The 17,641-nt window shown below is 23.2% G+C and overlaps 5 protein-coding genes across 5 annotated transcripts; 3 read left to right on the top strand and 2 right to left on the bottom strand.

Moving 5' to 3' along the window:
- Positions 1-125: 125 nt before the first annotated feature.
- Positions 126-1,653, top strand: SRAE_2000133800 (Troponin T, skeletal muscle; the record flags this gene model as incomplete). The annotated part of the gene is made up of 3 exons (XM_024652279.1): positions 126-280; positions 374-400; positions 555-1,653. 3 exons carry the CDS (start codon positions 126-128, stop codon positions 1,651-1,653), a joined length of 1,281 nt encoding a protein of 426 aa, XP_024505871.1.
- Positions 1,654-1,842: 189 nt separating this feature from the next.
- SRAE_2000133900 (Hypothetical protein) lies at positions 1,843-2,469 on the top strand (the record flags this gene model as incomplete). Its single annotated transcript, XM_024652280.1, has 1 exon — positions 1,843-2,469. The coding sequence occupies one exon, from the start codon at positions 1,843-1,845 to the stop codon at positions 2,467-2,469; it is 627 nt and encodes a 208-aa protein (XP_024505872.1).
- A 969-nt stretch (positions 2,470-3,438) lies between these two features.
- Positions 3,439-6,776, bottom strand: SRAE_2000134000 (Breast carcinoma-amplified sequence 3; the record flags this gene model as incomplete). Its single annotated transcript, XM_024652281.1, has 2 exons — positions 3,439-6,007; positions 6,451-6,776. 2 exons carry the CDS (start codon positions 6,774-6,776, stop codon positions 3,439-3,441), a joined length of 2,895 nt encoding a protein of 964 aa, XP_024505873.1.
- A 6,483-nt stretch (positions 6,777-13,259) lies between these two features.
- SRAE_2000134100 (Serine/threonine-protein phosphatase PP1-beta catalytic subunit) lies at positions 13,260-14,371 on the top strand (the record flags this gene model as incomplete). Its single annotated transcript, XM_024652282.1, has 3 exons — positions 13,260-13,617; positions 13,665-14,044; positions 14,123-14,371. 3 exons carry the CDS (start codon positions 13,260-13,262, stop codon positions 14,369-14,371), a joined length of 987 nt encoding a protein of 328 aa, XP_024505874.1.
- A 1,189-nt stretch (positions 14,372-15,560) lies between these two features.
- Positions 15,561-17,588, bottom strand: SRAE_2000134200 (Vacuolar protein-sorting-associated protein 36; the record flags this gene model as incomplete). The annotated part of the gene is made up of 5 exons (XM_024652283.1): positions 15,561-15,667; positions 15,707-16,085; positions 16,148-16,261; positions 16,597-16,833; positions 17,235-17,588. The coding sequence occupies 5 exons, from the start codon at positions 17,586-17,588 to the stop codon at positions 15,561-15,563; spliced, it is 1,191 nt and encodes a 396-aa protein (XP_024505875.1).
- Positions 17,589-17,641: the final 53 nt, after the last annotated feature.

Below are 17,641 nucleotides of genomic sequence, written 5' to 3' on the forward strand. Positions count from 1 at the left end.
AGTATCTCCTTGTGATTATTTGATTATTTTTACTTTTTAAATATTGTTATAATTATTTTATAATAATATTATATTTATTTATACATATAATATATAAAAATTTACTAATTTTAGAGTCTACCAAAATGGTTCTTGAAGTTTATGAGCGTCGTTTCGACGATGAAGAAGAAGAGTATGAAGAGGAAGAAGAAGAAATTGAAGAAGAAATTGAGGAAGAACCAGCCAGTGAAGCTGCCGAACCAGCTGCTGCTGAAGAAGAAGAATCTGTTGCCGAAGAAGCGTAAGTTTTTAAAAAATATTAGTATTATGTTTAATTATTAATTCACACATAACTATCGCTTTCAAAAATATATCTACAAATTTTCTTGTATAGACCACCTGTTGAAGAACCAGCTCCTAAGTAAGACTTATTTGAAGTGATTTTTATATTTCTCTTTAGCATGGTGTGCTTTTTATTATCTTTTTTTAATTTAATATTTTTTTTAAATAACACTAGTGTGACTATTGTTTGTATAATTAATGTTTTCAAAATAATTATGCTTTTTGTTTTCTAGACCAAAACGCCCAGAACCAAAAGAAGAGGAACCAGCTGAGTCTATGACTGAAGCTGAACGCGCTATCTTAGCCCAAAAGAAACGTCATGAAGAGGAACAAGCTGCTAAACTTCTTGATTACAGTGAAAGACGTCGTATTGAAAAGGAACAACAAGAGGAAGAAATCCGTCTCTTGAAAGAAAAACAAGAAAGACGTCGTCAAGAAAGAGAACAAGAAGAAAGAGAATTTGCTGAAATGAGAAGAGCAGCTGAAGAAAATAGAAGACGCGAGGAAGAAGAACGCAAAGCCCGTATAGAAGCTGAAAAAGCCAGAAAGAATGAAGAAAAACTTAAAAGACAACAAATGATGGCTGGAAGTTTTGCTGGACATTCTTCTGGAACTAATGGACCTAACTTTGTTATTCAAAAGGGAGAACATGCTGACACTAAAGCAAGTAATCTTACTGGTGCTCAAAAGAAGACCGCTCTTACTAAAGAACAACTTGAAGAACAAAAGGCTGCTTACCTTGCTGCTGTTACAAGAAAACCAGATATTTCAAACATGATGCCAAATGACTTGAAGGAAGCTATTAAATCTCTTCATTCAAGAATTGTTAAGCTTGAAGCTGAAAAATATGACCTCGAGAAGAGAAGTGAAAGACAAGAGTATGATCTTAAAGAGTTGAATGAAAGACAACGCCAAGTTGCTCGTAACAGAGCCATCCAAAGAGGTTTAGACCCAGATGAGGCATCAAACTCAACTCATCCACCAAAGGTAACCGTTTTCTCCAAATTCGATCGTCAAATTGATAGAAGATCATATGGTGATCGCAGAGTTCTATTTGAAAAACCACAACGTAAACCAAAATTGAAGATTGCTCATGGTACTGGAAGACCACCAGCAGAGTGGGGAAGAAAAACAAATGAGGAATTAGAACAAATTAGAAAGAACCTTGAACCACCAAAGTATGTTGAACAAGTTAAAGCAGAAGGTGAAGCTGCCAGACCACCAGTAGAGCCAATCCCACTCGTCGTTCCAGATCCTGATGAGGTTGAAGAAACTGATTCAGATACTGTTGCTCCAGTTGAAGCCGCAGCCGCAGCTGAAGCTGAAGCTTAAATGCTTTTATAATTAAACCAAAATAATTTTTTTTCAAAATAAAAAATTTTGATTTAAAATAAATTCATTTTACTAAATATAAAAAATTTGAATAACAAAGAAATCATTAGATATTAAAATTTTTTGACTGATGATGTAATCATAATTTTTATTTTTTATTTACTAAACAAAAAAAAAACAATCAATAATATGGTAAAAAATACAATAATTCTAATTTTTTTACTAAAACTTTTTATTTTATTAGCAAAAGGAAATGAAGAAGACAAACAAAATAAATTTATTTCACCATTAACAATTAAAAAACACTTTAAAACAGTAATTAATGTTCCAATATTTACTTATTTGGTAAATAAAACAATTCAAGATCGTGTTTACCATTTATATAATACTAAAGGAGTAAAGTATTTTTCAAATCTTAAACTTCCAATTGAAATAATTAATTTAGGAGAAATTTTAAAAAGTAGTTCATTTGAATTTTTTATTATAACAAAACTTGAGGCACTTGAGAACGTGAATATTTCAATGGAAGAAAAAATGGCAATATGTAATGATATCAGAGAGGCTGTAATGTATGCAAAAAGAATTATGAATAGTAATGAATATAAAGAATCAATTCAATATTTTAAAGATGGTGAAAAAGAATTTAGTGAGTTAGATTTTATTTATATGGAAAATGTCTTAGGACTTGATGTTATGTATAATATTGCCTCTAATATGCATATGAAATATCCAAGAGAATTGTACTTATTATGTGGAGAAAGTATTGATGAAAAAGATATTTGTAAAAGTACTTTTGACTATCTTGAAAAATTTTAAAAATAAATAAATTTAAATATAACTACTAATATGTAAAATGCATTTCTCAGACATTTAAAAAAAGAATTATTATCTATAAAATATTTATTCTCAAACTTTCCATGTTAATACATAAAATTTACATAATTTTATCTATTTCCCTTATTATCATTCATTACTTTTATCACTGAAAAATAAGTTTTTTTTTTTCAAAATTTTTTTAATGTGATTTTCAAAATTTTCTAATAGAAATATGAGTCAGTTTTATCACTAAAGATGTTTTGAATATTAAATTTGATAATTTCTAAGCGATTAGTAGACACTATGTCATTAAATATTTTATTAATCATAAAAAATTAATAATGTAGTTGAACGAAAATTGATCTTTAAAAGATAATTAATATTTTATTGATAATTAAAAAATTGTTTTCTATTTCTTTGTAAATAATCAACTACTTTTTTTTATCATATTTATATTTTTTTGTGCTTTTATGCATTCAAATTGATGTCAATTAACATTAATTATTATTTTTTTTTTTTTGCATATATTGTCACAAAATTTATGATAACACTATAAAAATAAAAAATAATTAAAAACTTTTTATTTTTATTTCTTTTCAAAAATTAGAAAAAAAATAGATAATTAAAATTTACATAATAATACAATAATTTATTATAAAAAAAATCACCCAAAAATTGCATACATAAAAATATTAAGCATAAATAATTAAGATCTCAAATAATAATTGGTGTACTGAACAACTTTTTTTTTTCTGTCAGCAAAATAAACTTTCTAGTTAAAAAAATATCCCATTTTTGTATGTAAATATATTTATATATATTGTTTAGATATTAAAAAATTAAAATTAAAACTAGAATTTATTTAAAAAATTTGTCATTTAAACTTTGAAAATTTATAAAGAAATGGCCGTACCAATATTGAATAGTACATATTTTTTTATTATCATATTTTTAATTTCATTTTAATCTTCAAAGATCCATACCACTAAGTTGCATTAAGTCCTGATTACTATCTGAATAACTACGTCCCCCTGAACTAGAAGTTGAAATACTACTAGGAAGTCTAATAGAATCTGTTCTATCAAAATCATCCATTGAAATACTAGACATCTCTTTCATAGCTTCCTCAATTCCTTTCTTTATATTATTACTTGTTTCATCTTTATTATCAAACAAATTAATTTCTTTATTTTGGCCCCAACTACTTGAACATATTATTTGTGAAGATTCATAAGGATTTACATAATTATTATCATGAAAAGCTGAATTTTGTAATGTCAAAGATGATTTATTTGAATCATAAACTATTGGTATATATCTACTACTTCCAGTTCCATGAAAATTATTTGAATCATATGATGGAGTTATCAAATCTGCTGAAAGATGCTCACTATTAACATATTGAGCAAATGTTATTTGTGGTCCCATCCATATTCTTCTATGAGGTCCACTATAAGTTGATGCCTCAATATTTTTAACCCAATTATTTTGGACAATTGTTGGAGAAATAGATCTTGGAGTAAATGATTCAGATGTCTTTGCATCATTTACCATTGCTAAAATAGGATTATTTTCTTTTATTGGTAATCTTATATCAACACAAGATTTAGTTCGTTGTAAAACCCATTGATATTTAGGAATAGTTATAACATTCATCTTTGGATCAATTGATGTGGAAGTAGATTGTGTTGGAGAAGAATTTCCTCCCTGAGTTGTTATATTATTATTATGACTACCAAGACTTCCACTACTTGGAGATGATGAAAAAATATCAGCGAAAGTTGTTGAAGTAATAGAAGTATTACTATTATGACGTTCTTTCTTTAAATTAATTGTATACTCAGTTAATATACCCTGATTATTAACAATTAATATAGATTGTTTTAAAGATTGAACAGGATTTTTATCACTGAAACCATCAAAAGAATCATGTGAAAAAGAGGAGACAAATTTAGTTGCTATTTTTCTACCACTTTCAAATTTTCTTGTATACCCTTCATTAACATTTTTAGAAGATTTACTCATTGATGTTAAATCAATAAAAGTATTATCTGAAGCCCAGGCACTAAAATTTTCCGTTGAAAATAATCTTGGTTTAATTTTACAAACTGCTGATAAATTTAATGGTTTAGTAGCATATTGAACACGTGGATTAACAACAGATTTTGATAGGGATTGATAAAATAATACTGATGGATGTTCTTTGAAAAAAGAATTTATATTTGTTTTTTCATTTCTTCCTTTACTACTAACTTTTTCTGTTCCAATACCAGCTGATCGTTCAAATTTACCATCTTTATTTACAAATTTACCACCATGAGTTCTTGTTGTTACTGGTCCACCATATGGATTAATGGCAAAAAGATGAGATGTTCCATGATTTGTTGTTACTAATAACCATCTACAATCATCTGAAAAGGAAGCATCAATGACACGGGCAGATGATGTTCCACGATGAAGTGTATAAAGATGATTAATTGTTGTCAATGAACTACATCCTGAATGAACATTAATATTAAATAAATGTAATAATGTAGTTGTTTGTGGAGCTGTAAGTAAAATATTTGATTGTGGAGCAAAAGCCAAAAATCCAATAGGTGAATCATGGGCAATAAAATGTGCTATTGTATATTCATTAGGATCTTGCATAACTTTTCCTTTTGTTAATGACATTTTTTGAATATCAATAACAGTTACAATACCACAATCATTTGTTGATGTTGATATTGTATTTCTATTATTAATAGATGAAACCTGACTTTTAGGTGTTGATGAAAAAAGGCCAACTGACTTGGTAATAGTTTTGGCAACATTAAATACTTGACTTGTATAACTTGTACTATCTTCCTCAATAACAGCACCACCACATGATTGTAGATTTTTATTAAAAACTTTATCTACATATGCCATGAAAGATCCTGATAAAGCAACAGCTGGTAATGAACTACCTAGATCATTAGAGTTACTTGTTGATATAGATCCTAATGAAATATTATTAATTTCATGGTGAATTGTATATGTTAATTGATCAAGAATAATAATTTTATTAGCAAATAAAACTAAAAGACATTGATTTGATGATTGAATATCAGCAATAGGTTCATGAAAGTCAATTTTTGTTACTACTGTTGCTGTAACAAAAGAAAGAAATGATAATTGACAGAATTGAGACTCTGGTGTTGGAGAGAATGCCTCTATTAATGCCATTATAGGCCTTTTCGAGATAAATTTATCAATTACAGTTGTTTCATTATGTAGAGGTTCAGGATAAAATGGTAATAAATGTCCTGTCTTAAGAGGGCCTTGTCTTTCAGAGACAACCTCTTCAATATTACCATTATCCATAACTAACCATATCTGGTATCCTCTAGCAAGGCCAAATATTATAATATGAGAAGTTTTTGCTCCCTTATAATCAAAAGAATAATTTTGTATTTTTACCCATAAAACTTGTTCTGCTAAGTGTTGTGGATTAGGTAAATTTTGTGGAATGACATCCGTTACTACTTCTGATATTGATGTAAAAATTGTTGATTCCCTAAAAATTTTATACATATTAAAATTTTTTTTTTAAAAAATATTAATGATTAAAATATTTTTTTAGAATAAAAGTTGTTAATCTATGACCACCAAATTATTATAAACGATATACATTCTTCTCTTATGACTACATCCTATGACTTTTTAAAATCTATTTTTAATAATTTTTTAAAAAAAAAAAGTTTAAAACTATATTTCCTTTTTTTTCTAAAATTTAACTTCTAAATAGATAAATTTTTATGATAAAATTATATACTTTTTCAATAATGGAGGCACTTTGTGATAACAATTATCTATCAAAAACTAGTCATTATACAAAATTTTTATATAATCAAACACATGATTATATATAAGGTAATATATTATAAGAGAGAGAAAAAAAGAAATAGAATGATTATATTAAAAAAAAAAATAAATAATTTAAAAAAAAAAAAAACTTACGGAACCAGTTGTGGTTTAATAGTTTTTCCAATCTCTGGTAAATGAGATTTATCATCACCAATTATTTTGTCATTTTCACCATTAATATTTCCACTTTTACTAGTTGAAGCTCCATTATCACAATCTTTATCTAGTGTAATTTCATTTGGTTTCATGGTACTTGAGCATAACTGTTCAGCATCTTTGTCATTTAATGGTTCATATAAATTTGACGATTTATCACATGGTTGTTCATTTGTCGTGGTTGTTATATTTTGATTTTGTATAGGATGTACCATTGCAGTAGATACACTGGATTTTTTTTTTTTAGAAGATTTTGATGTCATACTTTTTTTTTCAAAAGGAATTATATATAAATTTATAATGTTTGAGCACTTTATAATTAATATTATAAAAATTTTTTTCTTTTTTTTTTTTTAATTTCCTTTGAAAGAATATTGAAATATCCACAATGTGATTTAAAGCCGATTTTGAAGATAGAGAATACTTTTAACTATAGCCTGAAAGGCTTAAAATATAATGTAAAAAAATTTTACACCACAAAAGTGATGATTTTTAAAGGCACAAAAATATTATTAGCAATTAATTATTGATATGACAATATAAAAGATCTGAAATATTTTAAAATGTAATTTAAAAATTATATTTTTTTTAAGAAGTATGTATATATATAATTGTTAATTAGCGATATCTATTACAAAAAGTTACATTAAACAAAAATTAATGTCACGTGAAAATGCATACAAATTCAAAATATATATATGAAATGAAAAAAAAAATAAATAAATTTAATTTGTACCTTAATCAAAAGAAAAAAAAAAAAAAAGTTGACAAATATAGTTGAAATAAGCAAATATTTTTTGATTAGATAATGAATATATTAGATATATATATATATATAAATAAAAATTTTATTATTATTAAAATTAATTTTGTATATTAAATTAAAAGAGACAATTATTTAATATATACAAATAAATAGATAATTGTCACAAAATTATTAATTGGCATTGTTAAATGTCAAAGTTTTATAAAAAGTATACAAATATAATATATATCCTTAGTTCGATACCATGTGATTCTAGAACCACAACACTTTTCTTCTTTTCAATATAAAACATATATATAAATTATAAGCAACCAGGGTTGTAGATATAGTAGTAGTTGTGGCGTCGTTGTCGTCCTGTTACCCTACAACCTTAAACAAAGAGAGAGAAGAAATTTCTGTCGTCGTTTATGAAGACAGATAAAAAAAAAAAAATTTTTTTTTATACTTTGTAAAAAAAAAAGTTAGCTTTTTATTTTGCATTATTATCATATTTTATAAATATTAATATTTGAATGTTTTCATATGATAAAATTTGGTCTATTATTGTAATAAAATATGTAAGTCACAATAATCAATGTAAATTAATAATAAAAAAAAATATTAAGAACTACTCTATAAAATTTGATGTTTCAATAAATTGAGTAAAAAGATTTTTTTTTAGTCACGTGAATAGGTTAAAAAAAAGAACTATTTTAGTTTATTTAGTTGATATATAATATATATATTTAAAATGGACAAAAGTATGAAATAAGTGAAAGTAAAAATGACTATATATTTAAAATAAAAAACAGTTTCTATATTTCTATGAAACATAGATAATTAAAAACTATGTTTTTAATGAAGTAGTTATATTCTACCAAAAAAATATATATATGTATAAGAAACAAGTTTATAAACAAAGATTACATCTTAAAATAAAATTATATGTTCTTTAACACATATTTGTATACTTTGATATATACTGATAAATATTTCCCCCCGAAAAGTGTAAAAAAAAACAAATTGCAAAATAGGATGAAAATATTTTGCTCTTTGAAACTATAAAATAAAAAAAATGTGAGACTTATTGTTCTCTAAAAGATAAATAGATTTATTCATAAAAATCAATAAAAAAAAAGTTGTGAATAGTAGATATTATTAAATAATAATAAAAATTTTTTTTTAGAAAGACAGTATATGGAAATATAGTATTACATTTACTTTTCAAAACAATATTTGATCATATAAATATTATCTACTATATCAATATAAATATAATATGTTTTTTTTTTCTGTTAAGTAACACACCGAAAAATAATAACTCTTGATGTTTGTGCGTGTTTTTTTAATTTAAGAAACAAATAAGAAATGTATATATTAATAATATAATAAGTGTTGTTTTATGTCATGATTTTGATATGTAAAAAAAAAAAATAGAGGCATAGATAAAATGATTAAACATTATAAAAATAATAAAAATATATATATAATTACTAAAAAAAAAAATTTATTTTCTATATGATTTTTTAACATAACAATAATATTTAAGAGGTAGAAAATAAAAACGAAGAGAGTAACGTCAGATTGTCATTTAAAATATTTTGTTGAAAAATAAGAGAAATTTCAAAAGGTTAGTTTTATATATGTTTATTTTACCATTTATCAATAAAAGAAAAATTGATAAATTTCTAAACACGTACAGCTTTTTTTTTCACTAACAGATAAGATAATAACAATGTAAAGGTAGTTTTATAATATATGTATATATGTTGTAATGTCAAAAAAAGGAATGATAATTTATTTGTCAATTGATAAAAAAGATTGTATAAAAATTTAATAAGAATATAACGCAAAACAGTAGAAGAAGAATTGTATAAAAAATTTTTAGATGTTGTAATTGACAATATAATAAGTCAATAATGTTTGCTATTAATTGATAAACAATTGTTGGTGTCAAATTTATTGTTCAGAAACATAGTAACACTTATCTACTTTATATAAACAACAAAACTTTTTAAATATATAAATAAAAATATTATAATATTAAAGAACGTCAAAGTCATGTTAAATTATTAATAAAATATGTACTTCTATTTTTACTTCCAAGGATATTTATTGTACCATGAGATAATTGGAGGTGAAATATATATATATGATCTATAAACTAAATAATAAAACAAACAAATAATTATAATATAAATAGAATTATAACTTTATAAAAATTTTTATATTATTTAAATTAAACATTAAATTTTATCAAAGAAAATTAAGAAATATTTTCAATCTTTTATATATTTATAAAAATTTTTTTTTTTTTACTATTAAAAACATATTAAAAGGTTCATTGTACCATAAATAATTGGAGGTATAAATTCAATAGATAATACTCATTATTTGAAGATTAAATTAAAAATAATAATATATTCAAACATAAAATAGTACCAGGATACAAAACAATTATATATTTTAAAAAAAATACAATTTTTCTAACTCATCTGTCAATATAATATAAAAAAAAAACATTAGATAAAATCAAGCAAAACAACTTTTTATAAAACCTAAATATAAATGTTAGTATAACACTTATTTTATTATAGATCATGCTAAATCTTTAATATATTAAGGGACAGGAAGTGATGGTGGTACAGTAAGAAAAAAAAGTGTACAAAAAATGCGGGTATATTCTAATGTCTAATTATATATGTTTCTTTACTTTTTATTGATGTATCTTAATTAAAATTATACAATATTCTTTTTAAATAGTATATAATAAAGAAGTAAGAAATATTTAATTAGTTATATCTTTATAAATTATTAAAATTTTTTTTTTTAAATAAAAAAAAAATAATAATTTTTTAAGTAAAAATAAATGATTTAAGTTTTTATTCATTTAATTCTCTTTTTTGTTTAATTAATTTATATATAACAATAATTATTATATATAAAATTCTTTTAAAAAGTTCTTTTTTTTTCAAAGAATTTTTATTTTGTATATTTATTCTAAAAATATCATATCATTACTATTAATATATATAATTTTTATCATATCTATGTAGGGCAATTTGTTTTTTTTTTCATATGAATTTTTATATATATATAGAAATGTGCTTTTAACTATATATCAAATGATTATTCTTAAAAAAATATACATCTTTTTCTAAGCAATTTTTGAATGATATATATATATAATAGTTTTCTCATATATATAGCAACATTACATAAATATTTGTATTTTAAAAATGTATAGAATAAAAATTGTAATAATATATTACTTTTGTTTTATAAAAAATTAGTATTTCTCATAATTTTTTTTTTCTTCTATATCAACAACTATAAAAATTTTATACATAACTTATGTAGATTTATTTTTTTGATAAAGGAGAATCTTTTATTAATTATTTAAGATTTTAATACTTTAAAGAAAATGAATATATATATATATATGTATGTTATATACATACTAGTCTGAATGGCAAAAAAAAAAAAAAAATAAGAATATGTAGGGTTTATAGGGATATATTAAGAAGAGAAAAAAAAAATTTTTTTTTTTATTCTAAATTTTTATGTTTCTCTATTTATATTATTTTAAAAAAAAATATTGACAAATGCATATATTTATATGTTTTTTTACATATAATATATTCCTCATTACGTGAAATTTTTTTTTTTCATTCTTAGAATATTTATAAAGATGGTATTTATAATTTGCACTATTGTAATGATAGAAAAAAAAAAGTATCAAGAGAGATGAAAAAAAAAAAAAAATGGAGAGAGGAAACTATGAAGTGATTATATATTTTAGGAACTATATAAAGTTTTAAAATGTTTTTTCTTTTACTTATGTGTAGTTTTTTATTTTTATTTTTAATTGTACCAAGGAAGCTAGTAATCTTTTTTTATAAAATACTTTTACTTGGTTTTTTTTTTTAGCTTAATAATACTCTTTTGTTATAATAATAATGATAGTACGCCTATGACGTAGTTTTTCTCTTGTAAAAAAAATAACAATTATGTTTATTTTATCATATTTTGAGTATTTTTTTTTTTACTATTATAGAGGATATATTTATACAAAAGAGTAAATCTTTTTTTGGTAATTACTTTCATTAAAATTTTTGAACAATATTTAAATATATGAAAATTAAGGATAAACTTTTTGTTGTCAGAGGAGGGCTTTTAAAAATATATATATATATATATATATGAATGTTGTGTGATATATAGTTTTAGATATGTTGTGTCTATGTGTAAAAATATATACATGTCTGTTTGTGTAATAAAATAAAATTATAAGTCGTAATAAAAATAAAAATTTTTTTTTTTTCCGAAAGTTAAAATGTTAATTTTTCCCCTTATATATAAATATATTTATATATGTAGAAGAATTATTTTGTATTTGTGAATCTGTAGTAAAATAATCTAATATAGTTTGTTGGTATTTATGTTTAAATAATACCTTTTTGGTATTGTAAAACGATTTGCAATATTAATGGTTCAACTCTTTAAAAATTTCAATGATAAATTTTTTATTTCTTGATATTTGATCATCATAAAAATACTATCATATTAACAGTTTATTAAGATCAAAAAATTTTTTTATTAAAATTTAGCATACTATTTAGATTTAGATTTTATTTTAATACTTTTAAAAGTAGTTGTTATAAAAATCTCTCCACCCAATAAATTTTTACAGAACATTTTTCTTTGTCTCATTATCAGTAAGAAAATTGAGATAAATCTGCATACATAATATATGTATCATATACATTTTATGATGATGTATATATATTTTAGGGAGTGTAGGTCTCATATATATAATTTTTTTTTTTTTGTCCTAACTTCGTCATAGGACGTGTATATTTGACTATTGGAGTGATGGCTCTCTCTGCCTTTTAATGTATTATTAAAAATTGATTTTATTCCTCCACTTTTTATAGCCAAACTTTTGTAAATTTTATCTTTTTAAGTTTTTCCATTTTTATAAGTCGGTTATTTAATTGATAATCATATTTTATTACTTTTAATTGCTTTTTTTTTCATGGTTTACGAGTTTGTTAGAAGATATCTTTGTGTTGAGTCTTTAAAATATTTGATTGTGACAGTATTTAAGATTAATTATTTAAATTTACGAGGTCTGTGACGATTCTTTTGATAATAGTATGACTAAAAATTTTATAATCTTCATTACTAGCTGTATCTTTAGTGGAATCAAATATATTATTTTTGGAGATTTGTATAATATACTTTTTAAATAATAATTTGAATATTCATATGGAAATTGTTTTTATCTTGTTTTCATTTGTTTTTTTTTTTAAATTTCTTTTGTTAGTAATTTGAATTTTGATGTTTTAAAATTATTTACATTACTACTTAAAAGGGAGGAAATTATTAGTAACAATAGAATTATTAAAAGATAATTACACAAACTAATAATTGTGGTATTCTCCCAATGTGATAGAAAAAATTATTCCTATTAATATAAAGAGAGAAAAAAGGAGTCAAATTAGCTAGTTAAATATGTGATTGTGTTAATAAAGTTTTGTAAAGATTTCAAAACTGTAAAATAATGATAATACACGCCGTTTATTATACAGTTTATGATGTGTATTAACATTACTCTCTCTAGAAGCATGATTTGTTTTGATCTTTCGACTACTACCCTTTTTCTGGTGTTTAATTTTTTTATCCTGATATGCCTTTTGTTTGTCATTTAATTAAAAATATTACTATATATATGCTTAATTTCCATATCAACTTATAAAAAGGAATTAAAAAATTTATTATGTAAAGTACTTTTTGTTTTTAACAGAAATGTCATAAATTTTTTTTTTTGCCAGATGACAGCGTGATATTTTTTTGTTCTTATAGTATTTGTCAATATTTTCGATGAATGTTTCTCTCTTTATATTGATGTATCATATAAATAGCAGTATTTTTTTTTAGGATTAAACGAGGAATATTTTTTTTTATTGAAAATTGTGAAAAAAAAGTATAAAAAGATATGGAGGAATTAAAGATAGATGCGATTCTTAATAGATTTCTTGAAAACCGTGGTACCAAACCAGGGAAAAATGTTCAGTTAACCGAGATGGAAATAAAAATTTTGTGTATGAAATCAAGAGAAATATTTTTATCCCAACCAATGTTGTTGGAATTGGAGGCTCCACTTAAAATTTGTGGTGATGTTCATGGGCAATTTTATGATTTATTGAGGTTGTTTGAGTATGGAGGTTTTCCACCGGAGTCAAATTATTTGTTTTTGGGTGATTATGTTGATAGAGGTAAACAAAGTTTGGAGACGATTTGTCTTTTATTGGCTTATAAAATTAAGTATCCAGAAAATTTTTTTCTTCTAAGAGGTTAGTTATATAAAATTTCTTTTAAAATTATATTCATTTCTTTTAAGGAAATCACGAAAGTGCTGCTATAAATAGAATTTATGGATTTTATGATGAATGTAAGAGAAGGTATAATGTAAAATTATGGAAGACATTCACTGATTGTTTCAATTGTCTACCTGTTGCTGCCGTTATTGATGAAAAAATTTTTTGTTGTCATGGTGGGTTGTCTCCAGATCTCCAATCACTAGATCAAATAAAAAGGATGACTAGACCTACAGATGTTCCTGATCAAGGATTACTTTGTGATCTTTTGTGGTCTGATCCAGACAAAGATGTTACCGGATGGGGTGAAAATGACCGGGGTGTATCATTTACTTTTGGTGCTGAAGTTGTCTCCAAATTTCTTACAAAATTTGATCTTGATTTAATTTGCAGGGCTCATCAGGTATGTATAGATATATATTTATTATATTTTAGGGATTAAATTTTTTTTTTAAATGTAATAATTTTTATTTAATTATAGGTTGTGGAAGATGGATATGAATTCTTCGCTAAAAGAAAACTGGTAACTTTATTCTCTGCACCAAATTATTGTGGAGAATTTGACAATGCAGGAAGTATGATGACAGTTGATGAAACGTTAATGTGTAGTTTTCAAATATTGAAACCAAGTGATAAGAAGAAAGGCTATATTAGTAATGTAAACAATTCTTCTAGACCTGTTACGCCACCAAGAAATAATACACCGAATGGTAGGAAGGCAAAAAAATAGTTGGCTCTTAAGTCATTGTGTATAGGCATATTTTTGTTCAATGGAAAGTATGCTAATTATAGTAAATGTATAAAACTTTTTACAATTGGAATAATAATAAAGAACTTATTAAAATAAAATGTTGTTTTATTTTTTTTTTTTGTAAATATTTTTCATTAAATTGTTTAAAGATAAAGATTTTTTTACAAATAAATTTTGTTAAAGGTTGAATAGATGATCATGATTAACATTGATATTTTTATGATGGGTCAAAGGAAGTTTCAATCATTTTAAATTTTAATCTTTTTTTTATAATATTTTTTAAAAATTATCTGTAAGTTTTAAAGTTAAATAAAAAAAGTATGTTTATGTTAGATATGAAAAATACTTGAAATATTTTTCTTTAGAAATATCTTTAATTTACCAAAATTTTATTTTTATTTTTAACTTTATATATTAATAAATTTTTTTTCAAAAGTATCGATAATTGTTAAAATATATTTGATAACCAATAAAAATTATTTGATAACTTATAAAAGACACAAAGAAATTGTGAAATAAAAATTTTTATAACTTTTTTTTATTATTGATAAAAATTATTATTAACGTTGTTTCAATGAAAAATAAAAAAAGATTAATGATAAGGAATTTAATTTTATATTATTTTATTATTTATATTTATAATGGCTACTAACAGATAAGTATCAACTTATTTTTTTTATTATTTCTTATCTTATCATGATAACGTGTTAGCTGACCTTTTAAATTTATATATAAATGAATGCAATATTCATTACCTTGGAATTGTTATTTTGTTTTTTTTTTAATATTTTTTGTTTTCTTTATTATTTTTCTTAATTACTAATACCGGACTGAAATAAATTAACTTATATGTCAGTTGTTTTTTATTGTTTTTTTTTTTCCTATATTTAATATAGATGTATTCTATTTATAAATATTTTTAATAAGAAAAGAAGAAAACAATTTTTTTATCATAATTATTATATTTTATTCTTTAATCATCTTTTTTTTTCTGAAATTTTTTTTATAACTATATTATATTACTGGAATTTAAATAAATAAAAATTTTTAAAGAGGCTATTGTTTATTTATTTGTTTCAATAAAATATGGTAATATTCAATTTTATTTCCTCACGAAAGATTAAATTAATAATTTTTATTTATGTATAAAATTATAAAAGATAAATATTTAGTTAACACATTCAAGAAATTTGTTCTTATAGAAAGCCAACCCTTCAACAGAATCATCTCTAACAATTCTTCCCTCAATTTCGGCAGCAATTAGGCGTTCTTTTGCTAAAATAACACTAATACCAACTTGTTTAGATAACTGACTTGGTGTTATTCCTTCAAATTTAGATACAATTTCAGATGTCTCATCAACAGTACTTTCAATTGATTTCTCTTTTAACTGAAGAACATAAACATCAGAGTCAAATTTATGAAGTATTATATTTAATTTGAGGCTTTCAAGTTTTAAACAAGCATTTAATAAATCTTCTGGTGATATAAGTTCCGTACCACGAGCTCTATTAATACGACAATAAGCTTCAGGAAGAGTCATCATTCCACCGGTTTCACGTATTGGTGTTTCAAGAATATAACATATTTCTTTAGCTAATCTTTCAAAATATTTTGCTCCATTTCCAAAGGTACTTTTTGTTACTGGATCAGCTACACCTAATGATAAGAGGTATGATTTAAATTTGACAGTCTATAAAAAGAAAAAAAAAATGATTATATTAAATAAAGAAAAAAATAATAGAAAAAATTAACCTCATCATCATTAATATCTGTTCCTTTTTTAGCTCTTAATTTTTCAGTTATACTTTTACTCATAGCAACCATCTCCTTAGCTTGATCCATAAGCCTACTCATATCTTCAAAAGCCTGAGACAATTAAAATATAAAGAGAAATAAAAAAGAAAAATTTATAAATTTTTTTTTTGTATGGTATACCTTATGAAGAAAGGAAAGAAGAATCGTTATGTATTTTTTTTGATGTCAAAAGAAAATAATTATTCTCTTTTTCCAAAGTAAAAATATTAATATAAGGTATAATTCTTATCAAAAATATTATTAAATTGATATCAAAATAAAAAATATATAAAAAAAAAGCCAATGGTAAGATTATTATAAAAACAATAATGGTTAAAATTTTTTAGGAACTATATATATTAAAAGAAAAAAAAATATAAAGAAGTTTTTTTTTTTCATGACCGCACCTGGGAAATGTTTTCATGAGTCCTAGCATGATGTTCATTGATTCTTCTTTCAATACCACCAATACCAACAACACGAGATGAAGAAGATGTATTTGTTGTTGTTGTGTTAGGGGTATTAAATGATGATTGATGGTGATTATTAGCATTTGAGGAACTTCTTGATCCACCTGAAGATGAAGAAGATGAATTTCGTTTCCACGTTTGTCTTGATAATGCTTCCATATATTTTTTATAAAACTGAAATAAAAAAAAATAGATTATTTTATTTATAAATTAAGTATCATTCAACATAAATATTAAATTTTTATTCTACTTATCAATATATATAAAAAAAAATAAATATTATAATAGTTAAAATGTAGTAGAATAGATAGTAAACACATATTGTGTGTTATGTATTGAAAAAACAAAAATATACAAATTTTGTTGGAGAAAAGATATACATAAATAATATTTTTAAAAATGACGTAGACACTAAAAAAAAAATAAGTAAAAATGTTTTTGGTATTCATTATAAATTTAAATATAATTAAAAAAAATTTTTTTTTTTTCATGCAATTTAAAAAAAAAAGACAACTTTTAAAGACAATACATATCATAATAAAAAAAAACAATAATATACTAACATAAAAACTAACCTCATCTTCACCACCACTTTTAAAAACTAATCTAAGAGAATTATATGTTGAATTTTGTACAGGACCATTATGAATTTTATTTGGAGGTTTATCAAGATGAACAATAATTTTTCCACCTTTCGAGAACATAGATTTGTGATGTTTATCAATTTTAGTAACTAAACTATGATGGAGAACCAAACGACAATCAGGATCATGTGAGTCAGCCCAAATAATTCGTTGTAATGTAAGTGAAGCAGTTCCCTGTTCGAAGGCAGATTGTTTTAAATCACCATCATATATTCCAACATTTCCAGCCTGACAAAGAAGATCCTCCAGTGATTCTCCCTGTTGGTACCATGTTATTCTATCCATATCAACTAAATATAATTATTTCAATAAAATAATTAAATTGTTTTCGTTTTAGT

This window comes from Strongyloides ratti (assembly GCF_001040885.1).
Source record: "Strongyloides ratti genome assembly S_ratti_ED321, chromosome : 2".
Lineage (NCBI taxonomy): Eukaryota > Metazoa > Nematoda > Chromadorea > Rhabditida > Strongyloididae > Strongyloides > Strongyloides ratti.